The sequence below is a fragment of the Eucalyptus grandis genome, chromosome 1 (genome assembly GCF_016545825.1).
Source record: "Eucalyptus grandis isolate ANBG69807.140 chromosome 1, ASM1654582v1, whole genome shotgun sequence".
NCBI lineage: Eukaryota > Viridiplantae > Streptophyta > Magnoliopsida > Myrtales > Myrtaceae > Eucalyptus > Eucalyptus grandis.
In genome coordinates this window covers 34,627,984-34,649,123 of record NC_052612.1, presented here as the reverse complement: position 1 = coordinate 34,649,123, position 21,140 = coordinate 34,627,984, and the positions used below count along the sequence as shown (strand labels likewise).

Genomic DNA, 21,140 nt, shown 5'->3' with positions numbered 1-21,140 from the left:
CAGAATCCTAGCTAGACTGACAATTGACAGGGCACTGTGTCGTTAACAAAACTTTTGATATCATAATTTATAGACATACCCTACTTCTCTTAGACATCATGTAACTTTTTTTATTTAATTTTAATTAGCAACAAGGTGCCACCTCCTTAAATTAAGGTTAAATTTATAAAGAAAAATTTTGATGGAACCTTTTAACACTCCTTCTCACGTGTAACTTTAACCTTAAAATATGAGTATGGAATATTTAGATCTAAGACTTCCACGCTTTAATAGGATAATAAATTTTGGTAAAATCGCTGTTAATTATTTTAAAATTTTAAATTATTAAATAAAAGTGTGATTTTTTATAATTTAACATACCAAACTGGTGACTTTGACTGATAAATCCAATCACATGTCGCCATCTTCGTCAGGGACGGATTTGAAACGACGATGGGGGAGAGAAGACGAGAAAACAGAAGGTTAAAAGGAAAAGAAGCACGGGACCTCCAATATATGTATAAGCCTAACAATATATGCATAAGCCTGATAAGAAAAAAATAAAATAAAAAGGCTCTATCATATGGGCCACACAAAAGACCCTCAACATGGAGCTGAACATAACCAAAAAAAATAAAAATTCAAGAAAATCGAAGAAGAAATAATCGGAATCTATGAGTGAAATCTCATACTATACTCTGCCATTGCTGTAACCATCGTCTCCATTCATGCCGTGAGAGATCTTCGGAGCTGAAGATGCCGTCTTTTTCCTCTTGATCACGATGTACCAAGTGGCGGCTTCCAAAACGGCGGCGCTGGCCCCCAAGGTGGCGACGATGGCGATGTACGCTGTCCGCCATTTCTGTTCCGGGTCCAGTATGTCCAGCCCCTTGAACACGTTGATGATGCTCAGGGCGATCACGGTGTATCCGACCGCCAGGTGATACATGTTCCAGTAGGGTCTGTACTTGTGATCCTTCTTGGGCCTCAGGAGCAGCGCGAATCCCTGCAAAAACACGACCGCGTCCGAATCGTCATACGTGAGATCATGTCGAGTTCACGTGCAAAGGCAGATGTGGATCGCGAATTCATGTGACTTGGCCACGCGCGGTGCAGCTTCTGAACGTACCTGAAGAGTTCCGAGGACAAAAAGGGCGATGCCGATGTTGCCGTGGACCTTGTGGTCGACCGAGGAATCGCTCCCGAGCTTGAGGCCGGTGGCCCAGCCGGCGACGCCGACCGCGTAGGCCGAGGCCTGGCACGAGATGTGGAGGTAGAACCAGGCGGGGTCGGCGGATTGGAACACCTTCAGGTACCTCGCGATCAATGCTCCCATCGGCATCAGCGTCCCCCAGCTCACCGCGTTCAACACCCCATGCACCTGCAAATCCGTGCAAATCTCCATCAACGTTCACGGAAATGATTCTTGTTTTCAAACGATTTCCAACGAATAATGCTAGTGACACCAAAACTAGTTTGAGAAGTTAGTGGGCCACTTACGTTCCTCCTCCGCTGCCTCGAGCTTGCCGACCCGCCGCTCGCCACGGTGGTCCCAGACAGGAGGTCCAGCGTCCCCACCGACTGGACGTTGGCGCCGCTCAGCGCGTGCGATCCGGGGGATCCGCTCTGCAGGGGGCCGACCTGCCACACCTGGTTCACCGTCGTCGTCCCGCTGCTCAGCTGCAGCGTCGCGAAGATGGTCATCTCGCTGCCCTCGAGCTTCGCCGAGATGTTCGACACCCCGAAGCTAAGGTTCCCCTCCGGCAGAGTCGTCCCCTCGCTGTCCACCGAGGAGGTGTAGACCCTTAGAGACGCGCTCGAGTTCTGGTAGGCAACCAGCGCCTGCGAGCCCACCATCCTGAGGCCGGAAGGGTTGATGGCCCAGGACACCCAGTCGGACTCCGTCGCTCCGGTGACCCGGAAGGCGATGTCGGCGACGGACGAGGCCTGGTTGTAGGTCCAGTGAAGGTAGGAGTTCAGGACAGAGAGGTCGACGCAGGACGAATAGGCTCTACCGTCCGAGAAGGCGTAGCTCGAGCACGTCTGCGCTCGACACGGAGCAAGGAACAGAAACAGAGCGAGCGAAAGCAGGGCGAGGCGGGGCGAGCCGGCACGAGCTCCGTCCATGGCGGTCGAACGAGCAGGAGTTCCTCGAGGAAAAAAACGAGGCGGCCTTGGGGTTGGTGAAATCTGTAGGGGGGAGCTGCGGTTGTTGACTGGTAACGCCGCGATTCGCAGTGAACGCATAGGGTAGGGCGCGTGTTTATATAGGGGTTGGCGCAGGTTCTCCACCGCCACGAGTACGAAAGCAAAGGTGCAGAATTTTTGTCGTTTTCCTGGATCGGGAAGGTGCCGAGAAATGTCTGACCGGCGGTCGCAGAGTCAAACCATGGACGCGCGAGCGAGCGAGCGAGGGTGCCCGTTTCCTCTCCGCGTTCCCACTTTCCGACCTGTTGAAATCCGTACGTTGCTCCACTGCATGGCGTTCTGATTCGTTGGTTGACTTGTCAGAGAGTCGGAAGGCGCGGGGTCAAAACGGCGTCGTTTTTTCCGCACAATTTTTATTTTATTTTATTTTATTTTATTATGTGTATCATTGCTGACCTTCCCCTGACATCGGGGCGAGGTTGACCGTGTGCTTTTCTGCCTTTTGCGAGATGTGAATGCGGCGTGTTCTTTCTAGGCTCTATTAAATATGGACGAGATTAATCTGAAGAATTTATGCTTCGATAATTACGATCGTGTGATTTGAATCTTCTGGTTCACACGAGAAAATTCACGCAAGAGAAAAATAAATTAACGAGGAGAAGAAATTGGATATTTCTAAATGAAAATTCATTTTCTTAGGACTTTTCTTGTGGACTATACATCGACCTGGAGGTTTTTATTTTTCAAACTAAAGACGCGACCTGGCCTTGGCGACTCGGCTAACTCATCTAGAACTAATTTTTTATCTTTCCCTCTGAAGGTGATAGAATCGTTCGGTATTTTTGAGCATCCAACTAGATAAGGCAAGTAATATGCCGTGCAAAGTGCAAACCATGTAAGATTATTGCGAGGTTCGTCTACCGTGATACTTAACGTATGACAACGGAGACCTCAAGGTACCCCGTATGCGCATCCATGTGGCAAATTATTTTTAGAGGTGGCCTACAACATCGGGATTATAATTGGGTGGATGACCTAATTTTATTTATATTAAATATTATGAAAAATCTCAAACTGGAAAAATTAATTTTTTTATCACCAAAAACCTCAATTGTTATACATATAATAAATTTACTTATTCGTTAGTTTTCGTTAAATTTTAACATTAAATTGCTAAATTGGATTATATATGACAGTTAATAGACATGACAGTTTAGGGTCTTACCCTCATTTTATCACAAATGTACTGGTTTATAATTTTCATGAAATTAATTAGCTTAATGAAAATCATTGGAGGTTAAATTTTCGTGCACATATTCATTTGTAATTTGGGATAAATTTATAATGGGCTTATCAATTTTGGATTCTTAGTGATTAAAAAATTAGTTTGTCATAAATTTATTACGCATGTATCAATTTGGGATTTTCATAATATTAATCAATTTATTTGAGATGAATAGTGTTACCTACCACAGACATTAAACCTAAATGGAACCATCACAGGAGAGGAAGATTACAACGCACGGTCGACATCCTTCGAAATAAACACATTGAGAATCTAGAAAGTAATATAATAAAAGAGTCCGCGCTTTCTTTTTCCTTTTCTTTATTATTTTTATTAAAATTAAGTTGCTTCTCTCTCTTTCTTCCCCGCCCCCCGAGAAGAGTACGCATCCAGTACGAGTATTATGGCGCGGAAGTCCAACTTAGAACCTTTGATAAGCGAAGCTAATGAGGAAGGAAAGCGACCGGACATGCTCGTTTGACCCGCCGACGAAACGACGGAAAGTGTTGAAAAAATTGGAAAATTATTGAGGGGGGATGGCGTGGAGGCGAAGGTGAGAACCCAACGCAACGCACCACCGACCCGGCCGTGGGAATGCACGGTTTTGTTCGTTCGGATCTTCAATTGGGTCCCGCTTCACCGTGTCGGCTCGGCAGAGCTAATCCTCCGGCCGCTCCCATGGATCATTCTCAGGTGGAGAGTCTCGGCCATGGAGTCGCGACGGCGGAGGCGCCGGATGGGACGGTAGGGGAGGTGGAGCTTGAAGGTTGCTGGTGAAGAATAGATGATCATTAGGTGGCGAGCAGTGGAGGGCGGTCGGCAGAGACGCTATGTGAGGTGGATATACGCAATTATAACTTAATCTTTTATGTTCCTTCGCCATATATTCATATAATCCAGTCTCACCATATAAAAAAATACCAATGAATTCATTTTATGAATAACATAATCGATAAAATTAATCGCGATACAACGTGGCGGTGAATTGTCACCGATTTTTCCATTGGATACATTCACAATCACGAGGGGATCGATAAGGTCCAGTTGCACTGCACCTGAACAGCAGCTGGGTTGCTGACGGATGTCCACATTGACCCCGGCTATCTACATCGGAGTCAACGCACATCCGACCGACTGGTCGACGTGGGAGTAGGTTTGATTTTTGTCCTTTGCTACGTGGAATGAAGAGTCTCTGCGTCCGTCCGTGAAAAGCACCACTCCGGCGAAAGTAGGTAGCCAAATTTGTTTTGGAGGACTGCTAATGCATCCAAAAGGCCGTACGGCAAACTCGCGATCGGTGAAAATCATGGTGAATTGATTTTCGTGACTCGGAATCGATTCCTTTCACCATTTAAACCGATGATCTCATTCGACTCTATGGTTTGATTTTTCTTTCTATGACGGCCCCCACTTCCACCCCGACTTTAGCTCCATACAGCCCCCTCGAAAGTTAGAATGACAAAACAATTTCCCTTCTTTTTTTTCTCTCTCTACGTCGTCTTCCATTCACAGCCGCCGGTTAGCTTACGGTGAAGAGCTAGCATCGACGTAATGAAGATCCCAACCGTCGAATCAATGACTGCGTAAACCATTAGTAGCGATCCTATAGAAAAATAAAGTCTGGAGGGAGCAAAAATCGGGAACATCCTCGACGAACGATTGAGAGGAAGACGATTTGAGAAGACGATTGCCATGGGTTTTGATCGAAGAGTCATTGGCGAGTGAGTGAAATTTGTCAAATAATCAAATATAAAGGAAAATAAAAAGATACAAGTATGCGAGTACTCATTTATTCATAACCCATCATTCTTATTGTTCCAAGTTTCAAGCATTTCTACAGATGCTATAGTCTCGAGTACATAGGCAACCACATCGAAGCTCCCGCCTAAATCAAGACGAATTTCACTAGCAGCGCCGGTGACGAGGTTTAAAATTCCCAACGACTTGAGATGATCTGAGCTGGTAGCATGTATAGCCGGTGCGCCGCCGTTCAAGGGACCGTTTTGCCACACCTGGTTGATCGTCACCGTGTTGCTCGGCAGCTGAACCGACGCGGATATCATCTTCTCGCTGTTCTGGTACGTCCCCCACAGCGCGGAGACACTGAAGCTCAGTTTCCCCTCTAGCAGCACCGTCTTGTAGCTATCAACCGGCGACGTGTAAGCGCTGGACGATCCGCCCGGTCTTTGATAAGCGACGAGGGCCTGAGAACCTACCATTTTGAGCCACTCCGGGTTGATGATCCGTCCCCGCCACTTGCCTAAATGCCAGGTCGGGTCGGGATGATGACGCGGTATAGTTCCAGTGGAGGAACGAGTTTAGGAACAGGAAGATCAATGCATTTCGGGTAGGTGTTTTGGTTCGAGAACTTGTAGTTCTTGCAGGTCTAAGCGAGAGACGGAGAGCAAAGAGAGATCAGAATTAAAGGCAAACACCGCGAGTTGCAATGACTTGTTCATGATGATCGATTATTCGAGTTTGGATCAAGTTCAAGAGATTGCGACCAAAGGGTTCTTCAATTTATAAATCGAGTTTCGGAAGATGCCATCATTGTCGACCGATTGTGTCATAATTAGTTTCACCGAACGTACATACACTTATAGCTAGCTAATCGAGGGGAATAAAATCTGAATTAATTGAGCCACAGGACCGTGTTATTTCCATAATATGATCTGTATTCTAGAATTTCTTCCTTTTCCTTTCTCATGCGCGTGCTTTCCACAACTGAGCCACACGACAATGTTATTTCCACCAAAAAATGCCTATTCCATATTTTCTTCCTTTTCCTTTCTCACGCGCGTGCTTTCCACAACTGAGCCACACGACAGTGTTATTTCCACCAAAAAATGCCTATTCCAGATTTTCTTCCTTTTCCTTTTTCATTCCAGTTCCTGATTTTCATCTGTTTGTTTGTAAAGAGATTTACACACTTGTGGAGTATATCAACATGTCGAGCATACCCACTTGCCTAGAGTATATCCACTTACCGAGTATATAAACTTGCTGAGTAATACCCCACATGCCAAGTATATCCACAGCCTAGTATACCCAGCTTCTAAGTATATCCACGTGCCAATTTATGACCATTTACTATTTGGCCCTGCATGGAAATGCTCCAAAAAAATGTTTCTGGAACACTTTTGTACTTTTTTTGTTCCCAGGAAACAAAAAAAAAGAATAGAAACGCGTTTGGTTGCGTTTGTTCTTTTTTTTTTTTGTTTAGAACAAAATTGGAACAAAAAAAGAAACACAAAAAGTTGTTTTGGAGAAAAGAAACACTTCTTCAAAGCCAAAAAGAAACGCTTCTCTTCTTCTCTCTCTTCTCTTTTCTTCTTCTTTTTTTTCTTTTTTTTCTTCCGCCGGCGACGCCCTTGAGGGTCGTGGCCGGCCGTCGAGGGCCGCGACGCCCTGAGGGTCGGCGACCTCGCCGGAGCGTCGCCGGCCCCAGGCGAGGCCGAGCCTCGCCCGCGCCCGGCGAGCCGAGCTCGCCCGGCCAAGGCGAGGCTCGGCCTCACTCGAGGGGAGATCTTCGGCTAGGGTTCCGGCGAGGGGCTCCGAAGGACGGTGCGGCGATGGCGCGGCACTAGAGGCCGGGATCGACACGGGCGACACGGGCCTCGTGGCGGACGGCGTCGCGAATGGCGTGGTGAGATCGGGACGGCGTCAAGGCTGCGGCTTCGGGGCGCGAGTGCTCGGCTCCGACAGCGGGCGGCGAGGCTCGGCCTCGCTGCGCCCGGCGACGCCGAGCCTCGCCCAGATCCGGCGAGGCTCAAGCTTGCCCAGATCTAGCGAGGCCAAGCCTCGCCGGGGGCCGGCGAGCCTCACCGTGGCCGGGCGAGGCTACCGGCCGAAAGAAAAAAAAATAAAAAAGAAAGGAAAAAATGGAAAATAAAATAAAAATATAAAAAATTAAAAGAAACAAAAAAGAATAAAATTTACCAAATGTGTTTCTATTCATTTTTTATTCCCAGAACAAATGTTACCAAACGCGTTCTTTTGTTCAAAAACCGATTCCGAGGAACAGAAACACTTTTTTGTTTTGTTCAGGGAACAGAAACATTACCATGCGGGGCCTTTCTAACCCGATTCTCTGACTAAAGTCCTTTATTACATCAATAATGGAAAGATTATATCAAAAAATTCTCAAACTATTGCACTTTTGTCAATTCAGTTGCAAAACTTTTAAAGATGATTATGCCGGTTATACACAACTAAGCCACACGACTTCGTGTTATTTCCATAATATGATCTGCATTCATGATTTTCTTCTTTTTCCCTTCCCATAACGTGCTTGATTTGCATGCATATATCTGTATATAGATGTATACACAACCGAGCCACACAATTGTGTAATTTCCTTAAAATGATCCGTATTCCAGATTTTCTTCCTTTTTCCTTTTCAGGGATAAGTACACTAACGGTGCCAAAAGTTGTGTACGGCGCTCACTTTGGTGCCAAAAGTTTCTGTCGGATCACTTAAGTGCCAAATCGAGGAAAAACGCTCACTTTGGTGCCACCGGCGAAAGATTCCGGCCTCCGGCGAAAGATTCCGGCCAAAATGATTTAAAAAAAAAAAAAAAAAAAAATTGATAAGCCTTTAAATGACGTCGTTTTGCCGTCCCTACGTGGATGGCTTCATGGAAACGACGCCGTTTAGCTCACATGGGGAAGAAATTAGGGTTTCGGCGAGGTTGAAGCCGTGGCCGTCGTCGGGGTTGAAGCTGCGGCCGCGAGTGGCCATCATCGAGGTCGGGGTCGAGGTCGGGGTCGAAGCTATGACCGTCAGTGGCCATCGTCGGGTCGGGGTCGGGGTTTGAGCCGCAGCCGTCGAGTGGCCATCGTCGCGGTCGGGGTCGAGGTCGAGGTCGGAGCTACGGCCGCCGAGTGGCCATCGTCGAGGTCGGGGTCGGGGTCGAGGTCGGAGCCGCTGCCGTTGAGTGGCCATCGTCGCGGTTGGGGTCGAGGTCGGGGGTCGAAGCCGTGGCCGCCGGCGCGAGGACCGTCGAGGACGGCGACGGCCGGAGATTAGGGTTTTGAATTGGGGGAGACACCAAACGGCATCGTTTTGGTGTTTGGATCTTGACTCAGCTCTCCGACGAGCCACGTCGGCGTCAAAAATTAATAAAAAAGGCCACGTCGGATTTCCGGCCAATTTCATCGGAGTTGGCACCAAAGTGAGCGTTTTCAAATTTTTGGCACTTAAGTGATCCGACGGAAACTTTTGGCACCAAAGTGAGCGCCGTACACAACTTATGGCACCATTAGTGTACTTATCCCTCCTTTTCATATCTATGCTCGATATACATTTTTCACTTTTTGCTAATTGAATCTATTCAAACAATTTTTGCTGGAAATTATAATGTGGAAAGCAGTTGTGCTATGTGACACGGCCAACCTAAGGTGGATAATTTTTAAATATTTTTCAATTTTTATTTATATTTTCCTTTTTTCCTATGCCGGCAAGGTGACCATCGCCAACCACAAAGGACTCACCTAGACAGGGGGAGGGCCACCTTGCCGAGGGCTATTGCGACCTTATCGGCTACAAGCGAGGGTTTTCGAGCCCTCGTGGGCCATGGGTGTGGCGGCACTCGCCCAATATGGGCGAGTCCTTCATGGCTAGCAAGGGTCGCTAACACATACATACAAAAAAAGAAGGAAAATAATAATTATAATTAAAAAATATTATAAATTCAAAAAATGTGAAATTTTTGTTTAAAGTTGTTCATGTCATGGTCAATTGTGCAATGTAGGATAGCTAATGTCCACATCAGCAAATTCCAGTCAAAATTAGCCAAATTAACTCAATTGACAAAAAGTGAAAATATTTATGACTTAATTAATAAGAGTGCAATAGGTTTAGAACTTCTTAGACAATTTCCTCCATCAATGATGACATGATGAGAAGAGGAGAGTATATGTGAAGTGAATGTAATTATTAATTGCATGAGAAATGACAAATTATTATGATGTATATGAGGATGACATTGACACCATGTGAGGAAGACATTTGCCATGGCTGATTTCCTTGTATGAGTATGAATTAGTCAGATGTTATACTCGTTGATGTGGAGGAGTATTCGAGTTTGTGTCTTCATCTGATCATCTATTCGTATAAAGGTATTATATCGCTCCTCCATCCCATCAGTTTTAAGACATTAGAACAGTATATTCAATTAACAAGTACAAGTAAAGTCAATTAATTGAAAATGGAGTAAAAGAGTCCAAGATTGGACCTGATAATTTATATCTCCCGTATATGATAAATAAATGGCAAAAGTCGGCATATGTGATTATGACAGAATTTTGGTAAGAAGTGTTTTCTTGTATATCTCTGTATGCTAGTACATTGTACATTTATAATGTATAGCTGAAAAGTAAACTAGGAAAGGAAATATACGACAATATACATCTATCGGAGATTTCCTATTTACTGTATTAACAGAATATCAAATAGAATCAATTACAATTAGAATCAATTCTAAGATCTTCCAACACTCCCCCTCAAGCTGGTGGCCTATATATGTCGAGGACACCTAGCTTGCTCAATAGAAACTTGTGTTGTCTTTGGCATAGTGGCTTAGTGAAAATATCTGCAGGTTGATCCACTGTTCCAATGCCTTTTTCTATGAGAACTCCCTCTTTGATCTTGTCTCGAGTGAAGTGACAATCAACCTCTATGTATTTCGTTCTTTCATGAAAAACTGGATTTGCTGCTAACTTAAGTGCAGCATCATTATCATAGAACAACTTACTTGGTCCACTGACTTGTATTCCCAAATCTGATAGAAGTCCTCGTATTCAGACTATTTCACAAGTTGTTTTCGCCATGGCTCGATATTCTGACTCGGCTGATGACAATGATATAGTAGATTGCTTCTTTGTCTTCCATGAAATCAATGATTTTCCTAACTTAATACAAAAACCAGTGATAGATCGCCTAGTCATCGGGCAAGTTGCGTAATCAGTGTCACAAAATGCTGTCATCCCCATATCACACTCGCGAGATAAAAATATACCGAGCCCTGGGCATCCCTTCAAGTATCTTACAACTTTTAAAGCTGCATTCATATGTGACTCTTTTGGCATATGCATGAATTGACTAAGTATTTGTACGGCATAACATATATCAGGTCTCATCATGGTAAGATATATCAACTTTCCAACAAGTCGCTGATATCTTGATGGATCCCTAAGCAATGAATCATTATTTGATGAAGATGAATTGAGATCATACTCATGTGTTGTCAACTTGGCATTGTTCAATAGGAATTACTGCGGCTTGCAACCTAATAACCTTGAAATGATTTCCAAGACAAATTTTCTCTGACTGAGAGAAATTCCTTTGTCAGACCTGGCAATTTCAATGCCAAGAAAATATTTGGGAGGTCCCAAATCCTTGATGTGAAAAGTGGAATGTAAATATTTCTTGAATCTCGCAACATGAGAATCATTATTTCCCATAATCAAAATGTCATCAACATATATCAACAAATAAATTGATGATTTTCCCACATTTCATGTAAATAAAGCATAATCATGCTTAGAATGTTGGAAACCTGCAGAGGTTAATGCAGCAATAAACTTGGCATACCATTGTCTAGATGCCTGTTTTAATCCATACAAGGATTTGCGAAGACGACATACCCGATACTCCCCCTGTCTGCGTAATCCTTGAGGAAGGTCCATGTAGATTTCTTCATCCAAATCACCATGAAGAAAAGCATTGTTTACATCCATCTGATGTAAGGGCCAATTGCGTATTGCTGCAATGGATAAAAAAGACCGAACGGTAACTTCCTTCGCGACTGGAGAAAACGTCTCGTGGTAATCAAAACCTTCTCTTTGTGTAAAGCCTTTGGCTACCAACCGAGCCTTGTAGCGTTCTATAAAACCATTTGATTTGAACTTGATCTTGTAAACCCATTTACATCCGATCGGTTTTCGATCCGGTGGCAAGGGAACAACATCCCAAGTATGATTCTCCATGAGGGCAGTAAGTTCGAACTCCATGGCATGCCGCCACTTGGGATCTTTTGTTGCCTCATTGAATGAAGATGGCTCATGCTCTTCGGAAATTCGACTCATACAGCACATATGATCTGCTGATAACTGTTTGAAGGAAACATATGAGGAAACAGGATAATGTGTACCTGAAGAGCTGGCAGTAGAACAGATATAATCTTTCGTCCACGTAGGGGGATGACTTCGTCTTTCAGAACGACGAGGTTGGTCAACCAAATGTGCAGGAGCCACAGATAAGTCAGCAGCCACTTCTGTTGTGTCCTCTGAGAGAGGAGCTGCCTCAGATGGAGCTTGTAATTCCGTCTCTGGATGGGAAAATTCCACCGGTGCTGGTACCATTGAGGGTTGAGGCATCAGAAGAAAACCCGGTGCTAATGACAAGTCTTCATCAGATAGGAGAAACCGATTGTCTTCTGATAAAGTGGCTTGTGATGAAAATAGCTTGTCTTTGAAAGGAAAAGTTTCTTCATGGAAAATAATATCTCTGTTGGTAAAGAAATGCCCTGTAGAAAATTCCATGACACGATAACCCTTTTGAAGATAAGGGTATCCCATAAAGACACATCGTGTTGCACGGGGACTCATTTTATCTCGAGGACCCACATTTGTTGTATAACATAAACAACCAAAAACTCTTAGATGGCTATTATCTGGTTGTTGCTTGTAAAGCATCTCAAAATGAGATTTACCATGAAGAATTCGACTTGGCATGCGATTAATCAGATAGGCAGCTGTGACCACACAATCTCCCCAAAATTCTTCAGGGATGGAGGCTTGATATTTGAGTGCACGAGCTACCTCTAAGAGATGTCTATGTTTTCTCTCAACAACTCCATTTTGCTATGGAGTATAGGTACAAGAACTTTCATGGAGAATTCCATGAGTAGATAGCAAAGTTGTGCAATCAGAAGAAAAAAATTCTCGCCCATTATCTGTACGAATCCGATGTACAGATTTATCAAATTGATTCCTAATTAAGGAAAGAAAGTTTGATAAATGAGTAAATGTTTGGTTCTTTGACTGCATAAGATATAACCAAGTGGCACGACTATAGTCATCAACAATGGTAAGAAAATAACGAGACCCATCACGATGAGGAGTATGATAAGGTCCCCAGATGTCCATGTGAAGCAAAGAAAAAAGATTTTTGGCTCGAGATGTACTAACTGGAAAAGATGCTCGAGTTTGTTTAGCTAAAGGACAAATTGAGCACTTTGGATGAGGAAATTTAGTACTGTGGCCCAATCGTTGATGCAAAAGAATATTTTTATTATAACTGATCGTGTTACAATAAATGCCTTTATTCAATAATTCTAAATCTTCTGGAGAATTGGTCCAAAAATAGAGTCCTTGCGCCTCATTACCCAAGCCCATCACTTTGCCAGTCGAAGGGTCCTGAAAGACACAATTTTCGGAATTGAATATGACTTTACAGGAATTGTCCCTACATACTTTTGCAACAGAAAGAAGATTGAACTCAAAATCTGGAATGTATAGGACATTTTTAAGAACAAAGTTCTGACCAAGATGTACGGTACCGATTTTAGTAACATGTGTAATGTTCTCATTTGGAAGACGTATCGTAACCGGAGACTGTAGATTTTGATGGATTTGGGAAAATAGGGATTCATTACAGACTATGTGGTCACTAGCGCCTGAATCGATAATCCATGCATCAACAGACAATGAATTCCTTTCATCAACAGACAATGAATTCCTTTCATGGAGAAAAGTACCTGAGAATCCTGCACTAGTGTCACCGGTCTTGAGTTGGCTCAAAGCTTGCACAATATTTTCATATTGTTCTTGAGTTATACTCTGTTGGGATGTTCCACCACTCTTTTGTGTAGAGACTTGGTATACAGAAGACTCCTTTTTATTGTTGGGTCTCCCATGTAATTTCCAACATGTATCTATAGTGTGGTGTGGACGTTTGCAATATTCACAATATTTATTTTTAAATTTTGAATTTTGCATACTGACCTTCCCTGGTATCGGTGCATTTCGTGCAACGGACGAAGATTTATACACTGGTGCTGACGTGGCAAAATGCCGAGCGTCCGATTGCACGCGATGATCCCAGACGTCCGATGGCGCGCGAGAATCCCAGCCATCCGATGGCGCCCTAGAATCCCAGCCGTTCGATCCGGCAGATCTCCTCGGCCAGTCGGATCTCACGCCGCGATCCCAGCCGTCCATTCCAGAAGACCTAAAAACCCTATGATCATTTCGCGAAGCCATGGCCGCGAAACCTCCCCCTCGTCCTCTCGATTCTCCTCCGGTCCCGGCTAGGGTTTCTGTCTAGACAAATCCAGAAGGGAAGGGAGCGAAACCTGTCCCTTCTCCGACGCGAGCGTGATCCGTTGCAGCAGTCCTCTGATTTTCTTCCTGCACGGCCAACTGGAAGATCCGGCCGAGCGGTGGTTGGGGATCCATCGCAAGAACTTGCGATTGGAACACGGCGTAGGAGTCGTTCAAGGTAAGTAAAAATCTCGTGGCTTTCTCCTTTTCCTTAATCGCGTGATACTGTCGGAGAGTGGCCTCCGGCCCTTCCAATTTGTCTTCGGCCGCTTCGATTTCGTTCCACAGGCCCGACAACCGGTTGAAGCAGGCGGTCACCGAAAGATTCCCCTGTTTTAGCTCGGTTAGGGCTTGTGTTAACGAGAAAAGCCTCGCCCTATCTGACTTTCCATACATCTCTTGCAGGTTATCCCAGTATTGCTTCGGATCTTCTGTCGGAGGAAGTCCGGCGGCGACATCCGGTGCCAAGCAATTGACCGATCCAGGTGCGCACCAACTGATTGCATCGCCTCCAATGTCTCTGCAGTCGTTCTTCCATTGGGTAAGGAATTTTTCCTTCGATAAATTCTTCTTTAGATTTAGTAACGAGTGCTCGTCAGAAATCACGGGCCCACGAATGGTAGTTCGCCGTCCCAGTAAGAGATTGGGTGATTAGGCGCAACTCCGGCCCATCTGCCGGTGATGTGTAAAGTGGATCTCCGAGCTCCGGCCGCCCTCCGTTGAAAAGATACGGCGGTCCGTGTGAAACCGGGTAGGGTTCCATCCCTTGACCCAGTATGAATTCGGGTCTGTGACCCGCATTCGACTGACCCGACTGACCAGTCGGGTTGGTTCCATATGGATATTGGCCCCATTGATGCCATGGGGCTGGAGGCCAGTAAGGATTGCAGGGAATCCTGTCTTGGAGCAGGGCGAGCGCGAGACATTGGTCACCTGCCCTTCTCCAGTCGATCCATCAGGATCAGAAGCTGAAATAGTTTGATCCTGAGTTGATGAATCTTCTACTGAGAGATCCATAACATTCTTGTCTTTTGTCATGATATTGAGAATGAATTCCTGATTGCTTTGCTAATCTGTTCTGCAGGAAGGAATCCTCAGTTACAAATTAGAAAGAAGCAACGGCAATTCAGAAGCGTTGCGGAAGCTAGGACAGTAAACGGAGCTCTGATACCATGACAGAATTTTGGTAAGAAGTGTTTTCTTGTATATCTCTGTATGCTAGTACATTGTACATTTATAATGTATAGCTGAAAAGTAAACTAGGAAAGGAAATATACGACAATATACATCTATCGGAGATTTCCTATTTATTGTATTAACAGAATATCAAATATAATCAATTACAATTAGAATCAATTCTAAGATCTTCCAACAGATTAGGCACTCCAAACACAAAAACATGAGGTTTTCTTTCAACGTAGATGAAAAGTGAAAAAGTTTTATACAACCCATCCCTCCATTGGGTTAGTCCTAAGCATCAACTGGACATTAGAGCAGTGGATTCGATAAACGAGCACAAGCAAAATTTAGACATTTAAAAATGGAGCAAAAAGAGTCCAATATGAGACTTGACAAGATTCGGAGATAATTAGGAATTTCTCTGGGACAATTATCTATGCTAAAGATATTTTAATATTTTTAATGATTAATTGTATTTCTCAAAATTGCACATATATTGTACATATATTGCATGTGTGTTTCACGTATATGTCTTTTTGATTATGCATATCCTAATTGAGATATTATTTTAAAATAATTATCTAATAAAGTCTATTAATTGGTTGATGTATTCTTCATTAATATAATATTAAAATATACATAAAATTTCATAATTTTTCCACTGCTTTATTATTCTCAACTTTTGATTTGGTCCTTTGCTTCGTGGAATGAATGTCCCTGCCTTTGTCCAAGAAAGCACTACTCTTGCGAAAAGAAAAAGTAACAGGCCAAATTTTTTTCGGAGGACTTCTAAAGCATCATAAACCATTTAGATAACTCGTGGCTTGTAAAAATGGCGGTGCATTGATTTCGTGACTCGGAATCGATTTTTTTGCCATTTGAAATAGTGTTTCCACTCGATTACATGGTTTTTTTTTCCCAAATATATAGATTTTGCTTTTATTTTAGTGAGATTATTTCTAAAAAGTTATTCAAGTTATTAATACATGACTTATCATAAAATTGTCAATAAAAGACGAAACATAAAAGGACATTTCTTGGAATTTGTCAAATAATCAAATAAAAGGAAAAAAAAATGATATAAATTCCGTGCATTCCACGGGTATCTATGCCAGTACTCATTTATTCATAACACGTAATTGTTTCAACCATTTCTACAAATTCTAAAGATACGAGTACATAAGTAAACTACATTAAAGCCATCGCCTAAGTCCAGACGAATTTAACTAAATTGCAGCACCGGTGACAAGGTTCAGAGTCCCAAACGACGTGAGATGATCCACGCTCGAAGCATGAATAGCCGGTGTACCACCTTTCAAGGGGCCATTTTGCCACACCTGGTTGATCGTCACCAAGTCTCGAGTACATAAGTAAACTATATTAAAGCCATCGCCTAAGTCAAGACGAATTTAACTAAATTGCAGCGCCGGTGACAAGGTTCAGAGTCCCAAACGACGTGAGATGATCCACGCTCGAAGCATGAATAGCCGGTGTACCACCTTTCAAGGGGCCATTTTGCCACACCTGGTTGATCGTTACCAAGTCGCCCGTCAGCTGAAGCGACGCGAATATCGTCATCTCGCCTTTCTCGAACGTCCCCGACAGCTTGGAGAAGCTGAAGCTCAATCTCCCCTCCGGCAGCGCCGTGTCATAGCCGTCAATTGGCGACGCGTAAGCGTAGAACGTTCCGTCCGGTCTTTGGTAGGCAACGAGGGCCTGAGACCCTAACATTTTGAGTCCCAATGGGTTGATGGCCCAAGCGACCCACTCGGAAGCCGTCGCTCCCACATGCCTGAACGCCAGGTCGAGCTGGAACGACGACGCGGTGTAGTTCCAGTGGAGGAACGAGTTCAGGACCGGGAGATCGACGCATTTCGCGTAGGTGTTTTGGTTCGAGAACTTGTAGTTCTGGCAGGTCTGAGCACGAGACGAACAGCATAGAGAGATCAGAATCGAGGCAAAGACCGCGAGCTGCAGTGGCTTGTTCATGATGAATGCTCATTCGAGCTGGGATCGAATTCGAGAGATTATGACCAAAGGGTACTTCGATTTATACAGCTCAAGTATCAGAAGATGCCATCACTGTCGACCGATTGTGTCATAATTAGTATGCACCGAACGTACATACATATATAGCTAGTTAATCAACGTGAATATCATCCGAGTTAATTGGGCCACACGACTCTGTGTTATTTCCATAATATGATCCACATTCCAGATTTCCTTGCTTTCTATACAGATACACGTACGTGGATATATCCTGCCCTTTAGGTAAATTTCCGCGAATGTATTAACAATATGCAGTGATTCCAATTTGGGTTCTCAGCCTTTTAGCTTTCCGACGAAGAAAAATGCAAGATTGAACGCCTGTGGAAACGATGGAGACGATTTGGAAAGTCCACGTTTGAATGTGCAAATTAATTAAGGAAAGTCAATTAAATGAGAGTAAGATGTGAGAGGTTTCATCCAATCTTGAAAGGGTTGACAATTATCTTGGCTATTTAAATTGCGATTTTGTCTATTATGTGGTACCTTATATGGAGATAACAATTTTTTTTGGGAAAATGTCACAGTCCCTGAACTTTTATCTAATGTTCAATTTCATCCCTGAGCTTTCAATTTGCTCAATTTGGTTCCTGAATTATTAACAAATGTTCCATCTAGTCCTTTCGTTTGTTCAAACTGTTAAGTGATGACGTGGAGTATTAATTGATGACGTGGAACTAGGTTGGATTACTAGAATTATGAGTCAATATATATCTTTAAAAATGAAAACAAATTAGGGGTCAGCTGGAGATGAGAGCACTCATTACAAAAGCAGAAAGAATAAGTGGTTCTATATCTGTTTTTTGGATGGTGACCACAATTTGACCTGCTTTAAAGGTAATTTCCATGTGGATATTCCACATGTCCTTTTTATTTTATATTTAAGAGACTAAAAGCCATGTAAGCCAATTCCGTTAACTTTAACTAACAGAAGGACAGAAATTGGTCAATCTTCAAATAGTCAAAGACTAGATTAGACATTTATCGATAATTCAATGACCAAATTGAACAAATTAAAAGTCTAGGGACAAGATTACACATTAAGTAGAAGTTTAGGGACTATTTGTGACGTTTTCCCCTTTTTTTTTCTTAAAAGATGGGCGTGTCATGAAATTTTTCTGCAGAAGTTCTGAGTTGGAAATCCTATGAAAAACTTTTCCATTGACGTGTAAATATATAATCTATCGCAAATACACAACAAACATTTTTGCCATACTATGCTTAGATATCATCCCTGTTATTTCGTTATGTTTTATTTTTATTTGAAGTATCAAGCAATACAATATTAAGCTCGACACACTATAAATAGTTTATTACAATGTATAATCTCTCCAATATTCAAGATGTTACGCCAGTGACAAGATTGAGAGTTCCGATTGATTTGATGTGATCTCCACTCGTTGCATGCATGCTCGGCCCGTCGCCTTTCCCATTGAGGGGACCTTCTTGCCATACTTGGTTGATCGTCCCCATGTCGCTGGTCAGGTGAACCGCCGCGAATATCGTCATCTCGCTCTCCTTCTCGAACGTCGCCGACAGCCTCGAAACCCGGTACTTCAATCTCCCCTCCTGCAATGAGGTGGCGTACGAATCGACCGGCGACGTGTACACGCGCATAGAGCCGTTGTTGTTGCTCTGATAGGCGACGAGAGCCTGTGAGCCGATCATTTGCTGGCCCGAGGGGTTAATCGCCCAGGCAACCCACCTCGAGTGCGTCGTGCCGACATGCCGGAACGCCATGTCGAGCGTGTACGAGGAGCGGTTGTAGTTCCAGTGGAGGGACGAGTTCAGGACCGGGAGGTCGACGCATCTGGCGTAAGTCCTGTTGTTGGAGAAGGTGTGGTTCTCGCAGGCGTGACTAGCTAAAGACGGAGCAAACAAGGTGATCAGGACGAACAAAGCAAAGGGCAGCACTGCCTTGTGCATGGTGAACGTGGGCGATGAAGCTCGGCTGAAACTGGCGAACGATGAAAGCTACAGAAGCTTGAGATCAGTGAGGAGTTTCTCAAAAGCTACTGCTTGTTGTCGAGCTTGTATGAAGCGAAACGGAAGAGCGAATGTACTCCTTATATACATGATGGGATAAGCCTGAAATGCGACAGCGAAACCTAGAAGAAGTCGAGGTTGAAGAGACTCGGTCGTGTTTGCGGTTCGTTTGACGAAATTACAACACGATTGTTTCTTAAACAGACCGACGGGTAGAATTTTCAAGGTTCGCTGTCGAGGGGGTGAGATTATAATATTGAAAGCTGGACGCAACTGAGAAAGTCTTCACACTCGTTTTTGTCTAATTCAATGATGGTTTTTTTTATGTCATAGTTACGAGATTGATCAGTTCAACGGGAGGAAAAAAAGAAAAACACGTGGAAATCTGACGGCAGAGAAAATGATAAATAATGTGATGTTGCAAACGTAACATGGAGACAAGTAATTTGGGATTTTTATAAGAAGCATTGTTGGCGAAAATTAGGAAACTTTGCAGGCTGATAAGTGTAATACCATCTAATGCGTGCATTTAAATGAAATTTTCTACTATCTCGATTGCGTATATTTTGACGTAGCCTTTTCGAGTGGGGCTCTAGTAATTTTCGCATGCAGTTTCGTGATGGACACGTGTCGCCCAAGGGGGGGCTCGATTTTTCCTTCTGCTCGATTCGATCCTTTGACCACTTCAGTCCCCGACCCTCCCAACTTTTTCGCAGCTGTCCAAAGACGACGCAATTGTCGCAGAAAACGTAGAAAATCAGAACGCCCTCCCGATGTTTAGGTAGCTCGCCGACTATTAGACAAAATCGCCGACCCTGACGTGGTGATTGATCCGTTGATTATAATAGAACCAATAATAAATAAATAAAAAATCTATACGTGATCGCGAGCGACCGATTCATCGCGTTGATTCTTATTCACCATCTTAGTAAAAGTCCAAATAGAAGGTGAATTGTAAGATCATTAACCATTTCAATCCTTCATAGGAAGAAAAATTTCAGACGATCCTTCTTTCCACTTTGAGAGAGCACGTTCTTTAAGCATTTTACATCACGCAGTACGATAGGGGTACGATTATCGATCGATTGATTTGATAGCAAATTGGTTCGAAGATTTTATCTCAATACAAAAAACAGCGAATGGTAAAATCTTTCCTTTTACTTTTTTGTATAAATCAATTAGAAAACATTTTCAGCTGTTTAGTGTGGAGAGTCTATTTTTACAGGAAAAAATTGCTTGAAAATTCGGTTCTTTAATTATTTTTATTCTTCTCTTATCTTGTTTTTCCTTTTTCTTTCTCCTTCAATCGCTCCTTTGCTTCCTTGCTACCATCCATGTGTCCTTCCTTTGGCAATTCATCCCCAGTCGGCTCGTAAGGGGCAGACTCACCCTAGGCCGACGAGGCTCAAGTTTGCCAAATTCCAACAAGTCAAGCCGAACCAAGCCAATTGTGGGTGAAGCTCCACCTCATTAGATTTGGCAAGGTCAAGCTCGCCCAAAGCCGGTGGGCATGAGTCCTTGCTAGAGGTCGGTGAGCTTGAGGTCTCGCAAGTCAATGATCCACTTGAGCTTGAATGAGGCACACAACAATAGAGGAAGCGAAGGGTTTCGCGTGGAAGACAATGAGCTTGAACAGAGAATTAGCCTTAAATGAGCCGACTAGCCTCGTTGAGCTCACCAGATTTCAACAAGGCTCAAGCTCACCAATCTTGGGCAAGGTCAACTTTGCCAGATTTGGTGAGGCTCAAGCTCTTTTATGGTTGGCAACTTGCCAAGGAAGAAGTGAAAATAAAAAGAAAAATATATATAATAAAAAAATATTGTAATTGATTTTTCTAAAATAATTTAATTAAAATTCAATTGTTTTAAAGTTTTTATAATAACAAACGTTTCATTAATCAAGGACCCGAACCCGAGCACCAAGGACCCACACATCGGGGCCTCAAGGGCCAAAACTTGAGCCTCAGGGAACCCAAGCATCACCTTTATGGGCCTAGGCTTGGGTGTCGGGGCATTAGGCATTGGCACTAGTGTTTCAAGCCTAGCCTTGATGGATCTGGGCATGCGTGCCTAGACCCGGCCGTTGGAAACCTAGTCCTAAACACCGAGATTGGGGAACCAATGTTAGGTTTCCATGTAAGACGTTGGGGTTTCCATTCTCAAGTATAAAGTTTTAAGTCCAAGCATCAAT

The 21,140-nt window shown here is 43.6% G+C and overlaps 3 protein-coding genes across 3 annotated transcripts; all 3 read right to left on the bottom strand.

The window, feature by feature from the left end:
- Nucleotides 1-462: 462 nt before the first annotated feature.
- Nucleotides 463-2,203, bottom strand: LOC104434844 (cytochrome b561 and DOMON domain-containing protein At5g35735). The gene is made up of 3 exons (XM_010047706.3): nt 1,480-2,203; nt 1,109-1,360; nt 463-985 (listed from the first exon to the last, which is right to left on the bottom strand). Exons 1-3 carry the CDS (start codon nt 2,104-2,106, stop codon nt 671-673), a joined length of 1,194 nt encoding a protein of 397 aa, XP_010046008.2. The 5' UTR covers nt 2,107-2,203; the 3' UTR covers nt 463-670.
- A 14,127-nt stretch (nt 2,204-16,330) lies between these two features.
- Nucleotides 16,331-16,906, bottom strand: LOC104454666 (cytochrome b561 and DOMON domain-containing protein At5g47530-like). Its single transcript, XM_010069583.1, has one exon. The coding sequence runs from the start codon at nt 16,904-16,906 to the stop codon at nt 16,331-16,333; it is 576 nt and encodes a 191-aa protein (XP_010067885.1).
- Nucleotides 16,907-18,301: 1,395 nt separating this feature from the next.
- Nucleotides 18,302-18,889, bottom strand: LOC104454657 (cytochrome b561 and DOMON domain-containing protein At5g48750-like). Its single transcript, XM_010069572.3, has one exon. It carries the CDS (start codon nt 18,887-18,889, stop codon nt 18,302-18,304), a length of 588 nt encoding a protein of 195 aa, XP_010067874.2.
- Between the last annotated feature and the right edge of the window lie 2,251 nt (nt 18,890-21,140).